Here is a 14,718-nt window from a genome sequence, read left to right as displayed (position 1 = left end):
TATTACACACGCTAGCTAGCCTGACCTCCACACCCCATATTACACACGCTAGCTGGCCTGACCTCCACACCCCATATTACACACGCTAGCTAGCCTGACCTCCACACCCCATATTACACACGCTAGCTAGCCTGACCTCCACACCCCATATTACACACGCTAGCTGGCCTGACCTCCACACCCCATACTGCAATAGCTAGTACTTTCATTCATACCATGGTACTAATATGGTACTTTCATTCATACCATGGTACTAATATGGTACTTTCATTCATACCATGGTACTAATATGGTACTTTCATTCATACCATGGTACTAATATGGTACTTTCATTCATACCATGGTACTAATATGGTACTTTCATTCATACCATGGTACTAATATGGTACTTTCACTTATACCATGGTATAGTCTGAATCATATAAATGTACCATGGTTTAGCCTTGAAGCATGATGTTACTGCCATTGTACATAAATATTACCATGATATGGCATAATTTTCACCATGGTATATATATGTGGATCATGTGTAACCGATGGCTAGCTAGTTAGCGGTGGTGCGCGCTAATAGCGTTTCAATCGGTGACGTCACTCGCTCTGAGACCTTGAAGTAGTGGTTCCCCTTGCTCTGCAAGGGCCGCGGCTTTTGTGGAGCGATTGGGAATGATGCTTCGTGGGTGTCAGTTGTCTATGTGTGCAGAGGATCCCTGGTTCGAGCCCAGGTGGGGGCGAGGAGAGGGAAGGAAGCTATACTGTTACACATGGAAATAGCGTGGTTTTAACCTACATTCTACATTCTACCGTGGTAATGCACGATTGTGATTAATGGTACCATCTTTATTAATTGTGTGTTACCATGGTACAACAGTATAATGGCAGAGCCAAGCCAACTGAAAACCGTACCGTGATGATATCTATCACCGCGATGAAAACTGTACCGTGATGATAACTATCACCACGATGAAAACTGTACCGTGATGATAGCGACCCTAGCTCCATACCCAGCCCTGTGGACCCTAGCTCCATACCCAGCCCTGTGGACCCTAGCTCCATACCCAGCCCTGTAGACCCTAACTCCATACCCAGCCCTGTAGACCCTAGCTCCATACCCAGCCCTGTAGACCCTAGCTCCATACCCAGCCCTGTAGACCCTAGCTCCATACCCAGCCCTGTGGACCCTAGCTCCATACCCAGCCCTGTAGACCCTAGCTCCATACCCAGCCCTGTAGACCCTAGCTCCATACCCAGCCCTGTAGACCCTAGCTCCATACCCAGCCCTGTGGACCCTAACTCCATACCCAGCCCTGTGGACCCTAGCTCCATACCCAGCCCTGTAGACCCTTAGCTCCATACCCAGCCCTGTAGATCTTAGCTCCATACCCAGCCCTGTAGACCTTAGCTCCATACCCAGCCCTGTAGACCCTAGCTCCATACCCAGCCCTGTAGACCCTAGCTCCATACCCAGCCCTGTAGACCCTAGCTCCATACCCAGCCCTGTAGACCCTAGTTCCATACCCAGCCCTGTGGACCCTAACTCCATACCCAGCCCTGTGGACCCTAGCTCCATACCCAGCCCTGTGGACCCTAGCTCCATACCCAGCCCTGTGGACCCTAGCTCCATACCCAGCCCTGTAGACTCTAGCTCCATACCCAGCCCTGTAGACCTTAGCTCCATACCCAGCCCTGTAGATCTTAGCTCCATACCCAGCCCTGTAGACCCTAACTCCATATCCAGCCCTGTAGACCCTAGCTCCATACCCAGCCCTGTAGACTCTAGCTCCATACCCAGCCCTGTAGACCCTAGTTCCATACCCAGCCCTGTGGACCCTAGCTCCATACCCAGCCCTGTAGACCCTAGCTCCATACCCAGCCCTGTAGACCCTAGTTCCATACCCAGCCCTGTGGACCCTAGCTCCATACCCAGCCCTGTAGACTCTAGCTCCATACCCAGCCCTGTGGACCCTAGTTCCATACCCAGCCCTGTAGACCCTAACTCCATACCCAGCCCTGTAGACCCTAACTCCATACCCAGCCCTGTAGACCCTAGCTCCATACCCAGCCCTGTAGACCCTAGCTCCATACCCAGCCCTGTAGACCCTAGCTCCATACCCAGCCCTGTGGACCCTAGCTCCATACCCAGCCCTGTAGACCCTAACTCCATACCCAGCCCTGTAGACCCTAACTCCATACCCAGCCCTGTGGACCCTAACTCCATACCCAGCCCTGTGGACCCTAGCTCCATACCCAGCCCTGTGGACCCTAGCTCCATACCCAGCCCTGTGGACCCTAGCTCCATACCCAGCCCTGTGGACCCTAACTCCATACCCAGCCCTGTGGACCCTAGCTCCATACCCAGCCTTTGTGGACCCTAGCTCCATACCCAGCCCTGTGGACCCTAGCTCCATACCCAGCCCTGTGGACCCTAGCTCCATACCCAGCCCTGTGGACCCTAGCTCCATACCCAGCCCTGTGGACTCTAGCTCCATACCCAGCCCTGTGGACCCTAGCTCCATACCCAGCCCTGTGGACCCTAGCTCCATACCCAGCCCTGTGGACTCTAGCTCCATACCCAGCCGTGTGGACCCTAGCTCCATACCCAGCCCTGTGGACCCTAGCTCCATACCCAGCCCTGTGGACCCTAGCTCCATACCCAGCCCTGTGGACCCTAGCTCCATACCCAGCCCTGTGGACCCTAGCTCCATACCCAGCCCTGTGGACTCTAGCTCCATACCCAGCCGTGTGGACCCTAGCTCCATACCCAGCCCTGTGGACTCTAGCTCCATACCCAGCCCTGTGGACCCTAGCTCCATACCCAGCCCTGTGGACCCTAGCTCCATACCCAGCCCTGTGGACCTAGCTCCATACCCAGCCCTGTGGACCCTAGCTCCATACCCAGCCCTGTGGACTCTAGCTCCATACCCAGCCCTGTGGACTCTAGCTCCATACCCAGCCCTGTGGACTCTAGCTCCATACCCAGCCCTGTGGACCCTAGCTCCATACCCAGCCCTGTGGACTCTAGCTCCATACCCAGCCCTGTGGACCCTAGCTCCATACCCAGCCCTGTGGACTCTAGCTCCATACCCAGCCCTGTGGACCCTAGCTCCATACCCAGCCCTGTAGACCCTAGCTCCATACCCAGCCCTGTAGACCCTAGCTCCATACCCAGCCCTGTGGACCCTAGCTCCATACCCAGCCCTGTGGACCCTAGCTCCATACCCAGCCCTGTAGACCCTAACTCCATACCCAGCCCTGTAGACCCTAGCTCCATACCCAGCCCTGTAGACCCTAGCTCCATACCCAGCCCTGTAGACCCTAGCTCCATACCCAGCCCTGTAGACCCTAGCTCCATACCCAGCCCTGTAGACCCTAGCTCCATACCCAGCCCTGTAGACCCTAGCTCCATACCCAGCCCTGTGGACCCTAACTCCATACCCAGCCCTGTGGACCCCTAGCTCCATACCCAGCCCTGTGGATCTTAGCTCCATACCCAGCCCTTAGACTCTTAGCTCTACACACAGCCCTGTAGATCTTAGCTCCACACCCAGCCCTGTAGATCTTAGCTCCATACCCAGCCCTGTAGACCCTAACTCCATACCCAGCCCTGTAGACCCTAGCTCCATACCCAGCCCTGTGGACCCTAGCTCCATACCCAGCCCTGTAGACCCTAGTTCCATACCCAGCCCTGTGGACCCTAGCTCCATACCCAGCCCTGTAGACTCTAGCTCCATACCCAGCCCCGTAGACCCTAGTTCCATACCCAGCCCTGTGGACCCTAGCTCCATACCCAGCCCTGTAGACTCTAGCTCCATACCCAGCCCTGTAGACCCTAGTTCCATACCCAGCCCTGTAGATCTTAGCTCCATACCCAGCCCTGTAGACCCTAACTCCATACCCAGCCCTGTAGACCCTAGCTCCATACCCAGCCCTGTAGACTCTAGCTCCATACCCAGCCCCGTAGACCCTAGTTCCATACCCAGCCCTGTGGACCCTAGCTCCATACCCAGCCCTGTAGACCCTAGCTCCATACCCAGCCCTGTGGACCCTAACTCCATACCCAGCCCTGTGGACCCTAACTCCATACCCAGCCCTGTGGACCCTAACTCCATACCCAGCCCTGTAGACCCTAGCTCCATACCCAGCCCTGTGGACCCTAACTCCATACCCAGCCCTGTGGACCCTAACTCCATACCCAGCCCTGTGGACCCTAGCTCCATACCCAGCCCTGTGGACCCTAGCTCCATACCCAGCCCTGTGGACCCTAGCTCCATACCCAGCCCTGTGGACTCTAGCTCCATACCCAGCCTTTGTGGACCCTAGCTCCATACCCAGCCCTGTGGACTCTAGCTCCATACCCAGCCCTGTGGACCCTAGCTCCATACCCAGCCCTGTGGACCCTAGCTCCATACCCAGCCCTGTGGACTCTAGCTCCATTACCCAGCCGTGTGGACCCTAGCTCCATACCCAGCCCTGTGGACCTAGCTCCATACCCAGCCCTGTGGACCCTAGCTCCATACCCAGCCCTGTGGACCCTAGCTCCATACCCAGCCCTGTGGACCCTAGCTCCATACCCAGCCCTGTGGACTCTAGCTCCATACCCAGCCCTGTGGACCCTAGCTCCATACCCAGCCCTGTGGACTCTAGCTCCATACCCAGCCGTGTGGACTCTAGCTCCATACCCAGCCCTGTGGACCCTAGCTCCATACCCAGCCCTGTGGACCCTAGCTCCATACCCAGCCCTGTGGACTCTAGCTCCATACCCAGCCCTGTGGACTCTAGCTCCATACCCAGCCGTGTGGACCCTAGCTCCATACCCAGCCCTGTGGACCCTAGCTCCATACCCAGCCCTGTGGACCCTAGCTCCATACCCAGCCCTGTGGACCCTAGCTCCATACCCAGCCCTGTGTACTCTAGCTCCATACCCAGCCCTGTGGACCCTAGCTCCATACCCAGCCCTGTGGACCCTAGCTCCATACCCAGCCCTGTGGACCCTAGCTCCATACCCAGCCCTGTGGACCCTAGCTCCATACCCAGCCCTGTGGACCCTAGCTCCATACCCAGCCCTGTAGACCCTAGCTCCATACCCAGCCCTGTGGACCCTAGCTCCATACCCAGCCCTGTAGACCCTAGCTCCATACCCAGCCCTGTGGACCCTAACTCCATACCCAGCCCTGTGGACCCTGCTCCATACCCAGCCCTGTGGACTTAGCTCCATACCCAGCCCTGTGGACTCTAGCTCCACACACAGCCCTGTAGATCTCCATAGCTCCACTCCACCCAGCCCTGTGGACCCTAGCTCCATACCCAGCCCTGTGGACCCTAACTCCATATCCAGCCCTGTAGACCCTAGCTCCATACCCAGCCCTGTGGACCCTAGCTCCATACCCAGCCCTGTGGACCCTAGCTCCATACCCAGCCCTGTGGACCCTAGCTCCATACCCAGCCCTGTGGACTCTAGCTCCATACCCAGCCCTGTGACCCTAGCTCCATACCCAGCCCTGTGGACCCTAGCTCCATACCCAGCCCTGTAGACTCTAGCTCCATACCCAGCCCTGTGACCCTAGTTCCATACCCAGCCCTGTAGACCCTAGCTCCATACCCAGCCCTGTGGACCCTAACTCCATACCCAGCCCTGTGGACCCTAGCTCCATACCCAGCCCTGTAGACTCTAGCTCCATACCCAGCCCTGTGGACCCTAGTTCCATACCCAGCCCTGTGGACCCTAGCTCCATACCCAGCCCTGTAGACCCAGCCCATACCCAGCCCTGTAGACCCTAACTCCATACCCAGCCCTGTAGACCCTAACTCCATACCCAGCCCTGTGGACCCTAGCTCCATACCCAGCCCTGTAGACCCTAGCTCCATACCCAGCCCTGTGGACCCTAGCTCCATACCCAGCCTTTGTGGACCCTAACTCCATACCCAGCCCTGTGGACCCTAGCTCCATACCCAGCCTTTGTGGACCCTAGCTCCATACCCAGCCCTGTGGACCCTAGCTCCATACCCAGCCCTGTGGACTCTAGCTCCATACCCAGCCTTTGTGGACCCTAGCTCCATACCCAGCCCTGTGGACTCTAGCTCCATACCCAGCCCTGTGGACCCTAGCTCCATACCCAGCCCTGTGGACCCTAGCTCCATACCCAGCCCTGTGGACTCTAGCTCCATACCCAGCCGTGTGTACCCTAGCTCCATACCCAGCCCTGTGGACCCTAGCTCCATACCCAGCCCTGTGGACCCTAGCTCCATACCCAGCCCTGTAGACCCTAGCTCCATACCCAGCCCTGTGGACCCTAGCTCCATACCCAGCCCTGTGGACTCTAGCTCCATACCCAGCCGTGTGGACCCTAGCTCCATACCCAGCCCTGTGGACTCTAGCTCCATACCCAGCCGTGTGGACTCTAGCTCCATACCCAGCCCTGTGACTCTAGCTCCATACCCAGCCCTGTGGACCCTAGCTCCATACCCAGCCCTGTGGACTCTAGCTCCATACCCAGCCCTGTGGACCCTAGCTCCATACCCAGCCGTGTGGACCTAGCTCCATACCCAGCCCTGTGGACCCTAGCTCCATACCCAGCCCTGTGGACCCTAGCTCCATACCCAGCCCTGTGGACTCTAGCTCCATACCCAGCCCTGTGTACCTAGCTCCATACCCAGCCCTGTGGACCCTAACTCCATACCCAGCCCTGTGGACCCTAGCTCCATACCCAGACCTGTAGACCCCTAACTCCATACCCAGCCCTGTGGACCCTAACTCCATACCCAGACCTGTAGACCCCTAACTCCATACCCAGCCCTGTGGACCCCTAGCTCCATACCCAGCCCATTGCTATGTAAAGGTATCTCTGTGGTCGATGAAGCAGGTAATGGAATCAGTATTCATAATTCAGTCAGTCCATGGTGTCAGGTGACTGGGTTAGTTTCCACCGCTATAGAAACTACACACACACACATAGAGTGAGATACCTGATCTCTCCCCCTTCTCTCTCTCCCCCTCCTTCTCCCTCGCTCCCCCTACTACTCGCTCTCTCCCCTCTCTCTCTCTCTCTCTCTCTCTCTCTCTCTCTCTCTCTCTCTCTCTCTCTCTCTCCCCTTCACCCCCTTCACCCTCTCTCTCTCTCTCTCTCTCTCTCTCTCTCTCTCTCTCTCTCTCTCTCTCTCTCTCTCTCTCTCTCTCTCTCTCTCTCTCTCTCTCTCTCTCTCTCTCTCTCTCTCTCTCTCAATTAATTTCCATTTCAATTTAAGGGCTTCATTGGCATGGGAAACATATGTTTACATTGCCAAAGCAAGTGAAAGTGATAATAAAAAATATATAAAATAAACAAAAAAAATGAAGAGTAAACATTTATTTTAAGTCAGTTAAAGAACAAATTATTTTTTACAATGACGGCTTACCCCGGCAAAGCCTGGGCGACGCTGGGCCAATTATGCACCTCCCTATGGGACTCCCAATCACAGCCGGTTGGGATACAGCCTGGAATCAACCCAGGGTCTGTAATGACGCTTCTAGCACTGAGATGCAGTGCCTTAGACCTCTGCGCCGCTCGGGAGAATACAGATATTTCAAATGTCCTATTGTGTCTATTTACAGTGTTGTAATGATGTGCAAATAGGTAAAGTACAAAAGGGAAAATAAATCAACATAAATATGGGTTGTATTTACAATGGTGTTTGTTCTTCACTGGTTGCCCTTTTCTTGTGGCAACAGGTCACAAATGTTGCTGCTGTGATGCAACACATTCACCCAATAGATATGGGAGTTCATCAAAAACGTGTTTGTTTTCTAATTCTTTGTGGATCTGTGTAATCTGGGGGAAATATGTCTCTCTAATATGGTCATACGTTGGGCTGGAGGTTAGGAAGTGCAGCTCAGTTTCCACCTCATTTTGTGGGCAGTGAGCACATAGCCTGTCTTCTCTTGAGAGCCAGGTCTGCCTCCGGCGGCCTTTCTCAATAGCAAGGCTATGCTCACTGAGTCTGTACATAGTCAAAGCTTTCCTTGAGTTTGGGTCAGTCACAGTGGTCAGGTATTCTGCCACTATGTACTCTCTGTTTAGGGCCAAATAGCTTTCTAGTTTAGTTTTTGGTAAATTCTTTCCAATGTGTCAAGTAATTACCTTTTTGTTTTCTCATGATTTGGTTGGGTCTAATTGTGCTGCTGTCCTGGGGCTCTGTGGGGTGTGTTTGTGTTTGTGAACAAAGCCCCAGAACCAGCTTGCTTAGGGGACTCTTCTCCAGGTTCATCTCTCTGTAGGTGATGGCTTTGTTATGGAAGGTTTGGGAATCACTTCCTTTTAGGTGGTTGTAGAATTGAATGTCTCTATTCTGGATTTTGATAATTAGCGGGTATCAGACTAATTCTGCTCTGCATTATTTTGTGTTTTACGTGGTACACAGAAAATATTTTGGCAGAATTCTATATGCAGAGACTCAAGTATTTTTAGCCAGATCCTAATTGGTATGTTGAATTTGATGTTCCTTTTGATGACATAGAAGGCCCTCCTTGCCTTGTTTCTCAGATTGTTCACAGCTTTGTGGAAGTTACCTGTGGCCATGATGTTTATGTCAAGGTATGTATAGTTTTTTGTGTGCTCTGGGGCATCGGTGTCTAGATGGAATTTGTATTTGTGGTCCTGGCGACTGGACCTTTTTTGGAACACCATTATTTTGGTCTTACTGAGATTTACTGTCAGGGCTCAGGTCTGACAGAATCTGTGCAGAAGATCTAGGTGCTGCTGTAGGCCCTCCTTGGTTGGGGACAGAAGCACCAGATCATCAGCAAACAGTAGACATTTGACTTCAGATTCTAGTAGGGTGAGGCCGGGTGCTGCAGACTGTTTTAGTGTCCTCGCCATTTCCTTGATATATATGTTGAAGAGGGTGGGGCTTAAGCTGCATCCCTGTCTCACCCCACGGCCCTGTGGAAAGAAATGTGTGTATTGTTTGCCAATTTTAACCACACACTGGTTGTTTGTGTACATGGATTTTATAATGTCATACGTTTTCGCCCAACAACACTTTCCATCAATTAATATAGCAGACCCTCGAGGCAAATTGCCCTTGTTTTAGTTTGTTTGTCAATTAGGGTGTGCTGGGTGAATACGTGGCCTGTCGTACGGTAATTTGGTAAAAAAGCATATTTGACATTTGTTCAGTACATTGTTTTCACTAAGGAAATGTATGAGTCTGCTGCTAATGATGATGCTCTCTCTCTCTAGGCGGGTAGTGATGGAGAGAGTATCGGGAACTGTCCGTTCTCCCAGCGTCTCTTCATGATCCTGTGGCTGAAGGGAGTGGTCTTCAATGTAACCACCGTCGACCTCAAGAGGTATGCCAGGGGTTAGGGGTTAAGGGACAGGGGCTAAAGAGGTATGCCAGGGGTTAGGGGTTAAGGGACAGGGGCTAAAGAGGTATGCCAGGGGTTAGGGGTTAAGGGACAGGGGCTAAAGAGGTATGCCAGGGGTTAGGGGTTAAGGGACAGGGGCTAAAGAGGTACGCCAGGGGTTAGGGGTTAAGGGACAGGGGCTAAAGAGGTATGCCAGGGGTTAGGGGTTAAGGGACAGGGGCTAAAGAGGTACGCCAGGGGTTAGGGGTTAAGGGACAGGGGCTAAAGAGGTACGCCAGGGGTTAGGGGTTAAGGGACAGGGGCTAAAGGGATGCCAGGGGTTAGGGGCTAACAGGGGCTAAAGGTACGCCAGGGGTTAGGGGCTAAGGGACAGGGGCTAAAGAGGTACGCCAGGGGTTAGGGGTTAAGGGACAGGGGCTAAAGAGGTACGCCAGGGGTTAGGGGCTAAGGGACAGGGGCTAAAGAGGTACGCCAGAGGTTAGGGGTTAAGGGACAGGGGCTAAAGAGGTATGTTAGGGGTTAAGGGACAGGGGCTAAAGAGGTATGCCAGGGGTTAGGGGTTAAGGGACAGGGGCTAAAGAGGTATGCCAGGGGTTAGGGGCTAAGGGACAGGGGCTAAAGAGGTACGCCAGGGGTTAAGGGACAGGGGCTAAAGAGGTACGCCAGGGGTTAGGGGCTAAGGGACAGGGGCTAAAGAGGTACGCCAGGGGTTAAGGGACAGGGGCTAAAGAGGTATGTTAGGGGTTAAGGGACAGGGGCTAAAGAGGTATGCCAGGGGTTAGGGGTTAAGGGACATGGGCTAAAGAGGTATGCCAGGGGTTAGGGGTTAAGGGACAGGGGCTAAAGAGGTACGCCAGGGGTTAGGGGTTAAGGGACAGGGGCTAAAGAGGTATGCCAGGGGTTAGGGGCTAAGGGACAGGGGCTAAAGAGGTACGCCAGGGGTTAGGGGTTAAGGGACAGGGGCTAAAGAGGTACGCCAGGGGTTAGGGGCTAAGGGACAGGGGCTAAAGAGGTACGCCAGAGGTTAGGGGTTAAGGGACAGGGGCTAAAGAGGTATGTTAGGGGTTAAGGGACAGGGGCTAAAGAGGTATGCCAGGGGTTAGGGTTAAGGGACAGGGGCTAAAGAGGTATGCCAGGGGTTAGGGGCTTAAAGGGACGCCAGGGGTTAGGGGCTAAGGGACAGGGGCTAAAGAGGTATGCCAGGGGTTAGGGACAGGGGCTAGAGGTGCCAGGGGTTAGGGGTTAAGGGACAGGGGCTAAAGAGGTACGCCAGGGGTTAGGGGCTAAGGGACAGGGGCTAAAGAGGTACGCCAGGGGTTAAGGGACAGGGGCTAAAGAGGTATGTTAGGGGTTAAGGGACAGGGGCTAAAGAGGTATGTGGGAAAGAGGACACACCACAGAGGACAGGGACAGAGGACACACCACAGAGGACAAACCGTGTCTCTCTCTGCTTTAATAGGAGGAAACCCTGTCTCTCTCTGCTTTAATAGGAACAAACCCTGACCCTCTCTGCTCCAATTAGAAGTAACTCTATCTATCTGTTGTCCAATAGGAAGCCAGCTGACCTTCATAACCTAGCCCCAGGGACCCATCCTCCCTTCCTGACATTTAATGGAGAGGTGAAGACAGACATCAACAAGATAGAAGAGTTCCTGGAGGATGTACTGGCTCCACCCAAGTAAGGATACAGTAACACGCTGTATGAATACAACACCACAACGTCTCTCCAGCTAACACTGTCAACTTGTACACAGGCAGCTCTCCAACCATAATGTGTATCACACAGAAATCCTCTGGACCGTTCGGCTTCATATGCCATCAAAGTAGTGTCGGTGCAAGTCCTGATCCAGCTCGATTATATCCACTGAATACAGCTCAAGAGATGATACTGTGACCCAGATGTTTTCCACTGTCTCTGTGTCTGACTGTGTCTGGTTGTGTCTTAGTATCTCTGTATTCCTGTATCTGACTGTATCTCTGTGTCTTCCTCTTGCAGGTACCCTAAGTTGGCAGCCAAGCAGAGAGAGTCCAACACAGCTGGAAACAACATCTTTGCCAAGTTCTCAGCGTACATCAAGAACACCAAGCCTGAAGCTAATGGAGGTAGGACACATAGTCTAACCCTTGACCCCTACCCTTAACCCTTAACCCTAACACTTAGAACACCAAGTTAATGGAGGTAGGACACATAGTCTAACCCCTGACCCCTACCCTTAACCCTAACACTTAGAACACCAAGTTAATGGAGGTAGGACACATAGTATAACCCCTGACCCCTACCCTTAACCCTAACACTTAGAACACCAAGTTAATGGAGGTAGGACACATAGTATAACCCCTGACCCCTACCCTTAACCCTAACACTTAGAACACCAAGCCTGAAGCTAATGGAGGTAGGACACATAGTCTAACCCTTGACCCCTACCCTTAACCCTAACACTTAGAACACCAAGTTAATGGAGGTAGGACACATAGTCTAACCCCTGACCCCTACCCTTAACCCTAACACTTAGAACACCAAGTTAATGGAGGTAGGACACATAGTATAACCCCTGACCCCTACCCTTAACCCTAACACTTAGAACACCAAGTTAATGGAGGTAGGACACATAGTATAACCCCTGACCCCTACCCTTAACCCTAACACTTAGAACACCAAGTTAATGGAGGTAGGACACATAGTATAACCCCTGACCCCTACCCTTAACCCTAACACTTAGAACACCAAGCCTGAAGCTAATGGAGGTAGGACACATAGTCTAACCCTTGACCCCTACCCTTAACCCTAACACTTAGAACACCAAGCCTGAAGCTAATGGAGGTAGGACACATAGTCTAACCCTTGACCCCTACCCTTAACCCTAACACTTAGAACACCAAGTTAATGGAGGTAGGACACATAGTATAACCCCTGACCCCTACCCTTAACCCTAACACTTAGAACACCAAGTTAATGGAGGTAGGACACATAGTATAACCCCTGACCCCTATCCTTAACCCTAACACTTAGAACACCAAGCCTGAAGCTAATGGAGGTAGGACACATAGTCTAACCCTTGACCCCTACCCTTAACCCTAACACTTAGAACACCAAGTTAATGAAGGTAGGACACATAGCCTAACCCCTGACCCCTACCCTTAACCCTAACACTTAGAACACCAAGCCTGAAGCTAATGGAGGTAGGACACATAGTCTAACCCTTGACCCCTACCCTTAACCATAACACTTAGAACACCAAGCTAATGGAGGTAGGACACATAGCCTAACCCCTGACCCCTACCCTTAACCCTAACCCCTAGAACATGTCTTGTGGAGTATGCATGGGTGTCTGAGCTGTAGTTTAAACAGATAGCTCCGTGCTTTCAACATATCAACACTTCCCACAAATAACAAGTAGTGAGGAAGTCTAAAACTGTCTGGCGAGCTAGCAGTACAGACACACAGTACAGACACACAGTACAGGCACACAGTACAGGCACACAGTACAGACACACAGTACAGACACACAGTACAGGCACACAGTACAGGCACACAGTACAGGCACACAGTACAGACACACAGTACAGACACACAGTACAGGCACACAGTACAGACACACAGTACAGACACACAGTACAGACACACAGTACAGACACACAGTACACACAGAACAGACACACAGTACAGACACACAGTACAGACACACAGTACAGACACACAGTACAGACACACAGTACAGACACACAGTACAGGCACACAGTACAGACACACAGTACAGACACACAGTACAGACACACAGTACAGGCACACAGTACAGACACACAGTACAGGCACACAGTACAGACACACAGTACAGACACACAGTACAGACACACAGTACAGACACACAGTACAGGCACACAGTACAGACACACAGTACAGACACAGTACAGACACACAGTACAGACACACAGTACAGACACACAGTACAGACACACAGTACAGGCACACAGTACAGACACACAGTACAGACACACAGTACAGGCACAGACACACAGTACAGACACACAGTACAGACACAGTACAGGCACACAGTACAGGCACACAGTACAGACACACAGTACAGACACACAGTACAGACACACAGTACAGACACACAGCAGTACAGACAGACACAGTACAGACACACAGTACAGACACACAGTACAGACACACAGTACAGGCACACAGTACAGGCACACAGTACAGACACACAGCAGGCACACAGTACAGGCACACAGTACAGACACATAGTACAGACACACAGTACAGACACATAGTACAGGCACACAGTACAGACACACAGTACAGACACACAGTACAGACACACAGTACAGGCACACAGTACAGACACAGACACACAGTACAGGCACACAGTACAGACACACAGTACAGGCACACAGTACAGGCACACAGTACAGGCAGACACACAGTACAGGCACACAGTACAGACACACAGTACAGGCACACAGTACAGACACACAGTACAGACACACAGTGCAGACACACAGTACAGACACACAGTACAGACACACAGTACAGACACACAGTACAGGCACACAGTACAGACACACAGTACAGGCACACAGTACAGACACACAGTACAGGCACACAGTACAGGCACACAGTACAGACACACAGTACAGGCACACAGTACAGACACACAGTACAGACACACAGTACAGACACACAGTACAGACACACAGTACAGGCACACAGTACAGACACACAGTACAGGCACACAGTACAGACACACAGTACAGACACACAGTACAGGCACACAGTACAGACACACAGTACAGGCACACAGTACAGACACACAGTACAGACACACAGTACAGGCACACAGTACAGACACACAGTACAGACACACAGTACAGACACACAGTACAGGCACACAGTACAGACACATAGTACAGGCACACAGTACAGACACACAGTACAGACACACAGTACAGACACACAGTACAGACACACAGTACAGACACACAGTACAGGCACATAGTACAGACACATAGTACAGGCACACAGTACAGGCACCCAGTACAGACACACAGTACAGACACACAGTACAGGCACACAGTACAGACACACAGTACAGGCACACAGTACAGACACACAGTACACACAGTACAGGCACCCAGTACAGACACACAGTACAGACACACAGTACAGGCACACAGTACAGACACACAGTACAGACACACAGTACAGACACACAGTACAGGCACACAGTACAGACACACAGTACAGGCACACAGTACAGACACACAGTACAGACACACAGTACAGGCACACAGTACAGACACACAGTACAGGCACACAGTACAGACACACAGTACAGACACACAGTACAGGCACACAGTACAGACACACAGTA

At 52.4% G+C, this 14,718-nt stretch overlaps 1 protein-coding gene across 2 annotated transcripts in view; it reads left to right on the top strand.

The window, feature by feature from the left end:
- LOC118382193 (chloride intracellular channel protein 5-like) overlaps window positions 1-14,718 on the top strand; it is an 86,341-nt gene that overhangs the window by 66,478 nt on the left and 5,145 nt on the right. For both annotated transcript variants that reach the window (XM_052524716.1, XM_052524717.1), the window contains exons 2-4: window positions 9,213-9,322; window positions 10,893-11,018; window positions 11,337-11,443. In XM_052524716.1, the coding sequence (XP_052380676.1) occupies window positions 9,213-9,322; window positions 10,893-11,018; window positions 11,337-11,443 (343 nt within the window). The remainder of the gene's footprint in view (window positions 1-9,212; window positions 9,323-10,892; window positions 11,019-11,336; window positions 11,444-14,718) is intronic.

The sequence above is a fragment of the Oncorhynchus keta genome, chromosome 8 (genome assembly GCF_023373465.1).
Source record: "Oncorhynchus keta strain PuntledgeMale-10-30-2019 chromosome 8, Oket_V2, whole genome shotgun sequence".
NCBI lineage: Eukaryota > Metazoa > Chordata > Actinopteri > Salmoniformes > Salmonidae > Oncorhynchus > Oncorhynchus keta.
This window is presented reverse-complemented; position numbering and strand designations above follow the sequence as displayed.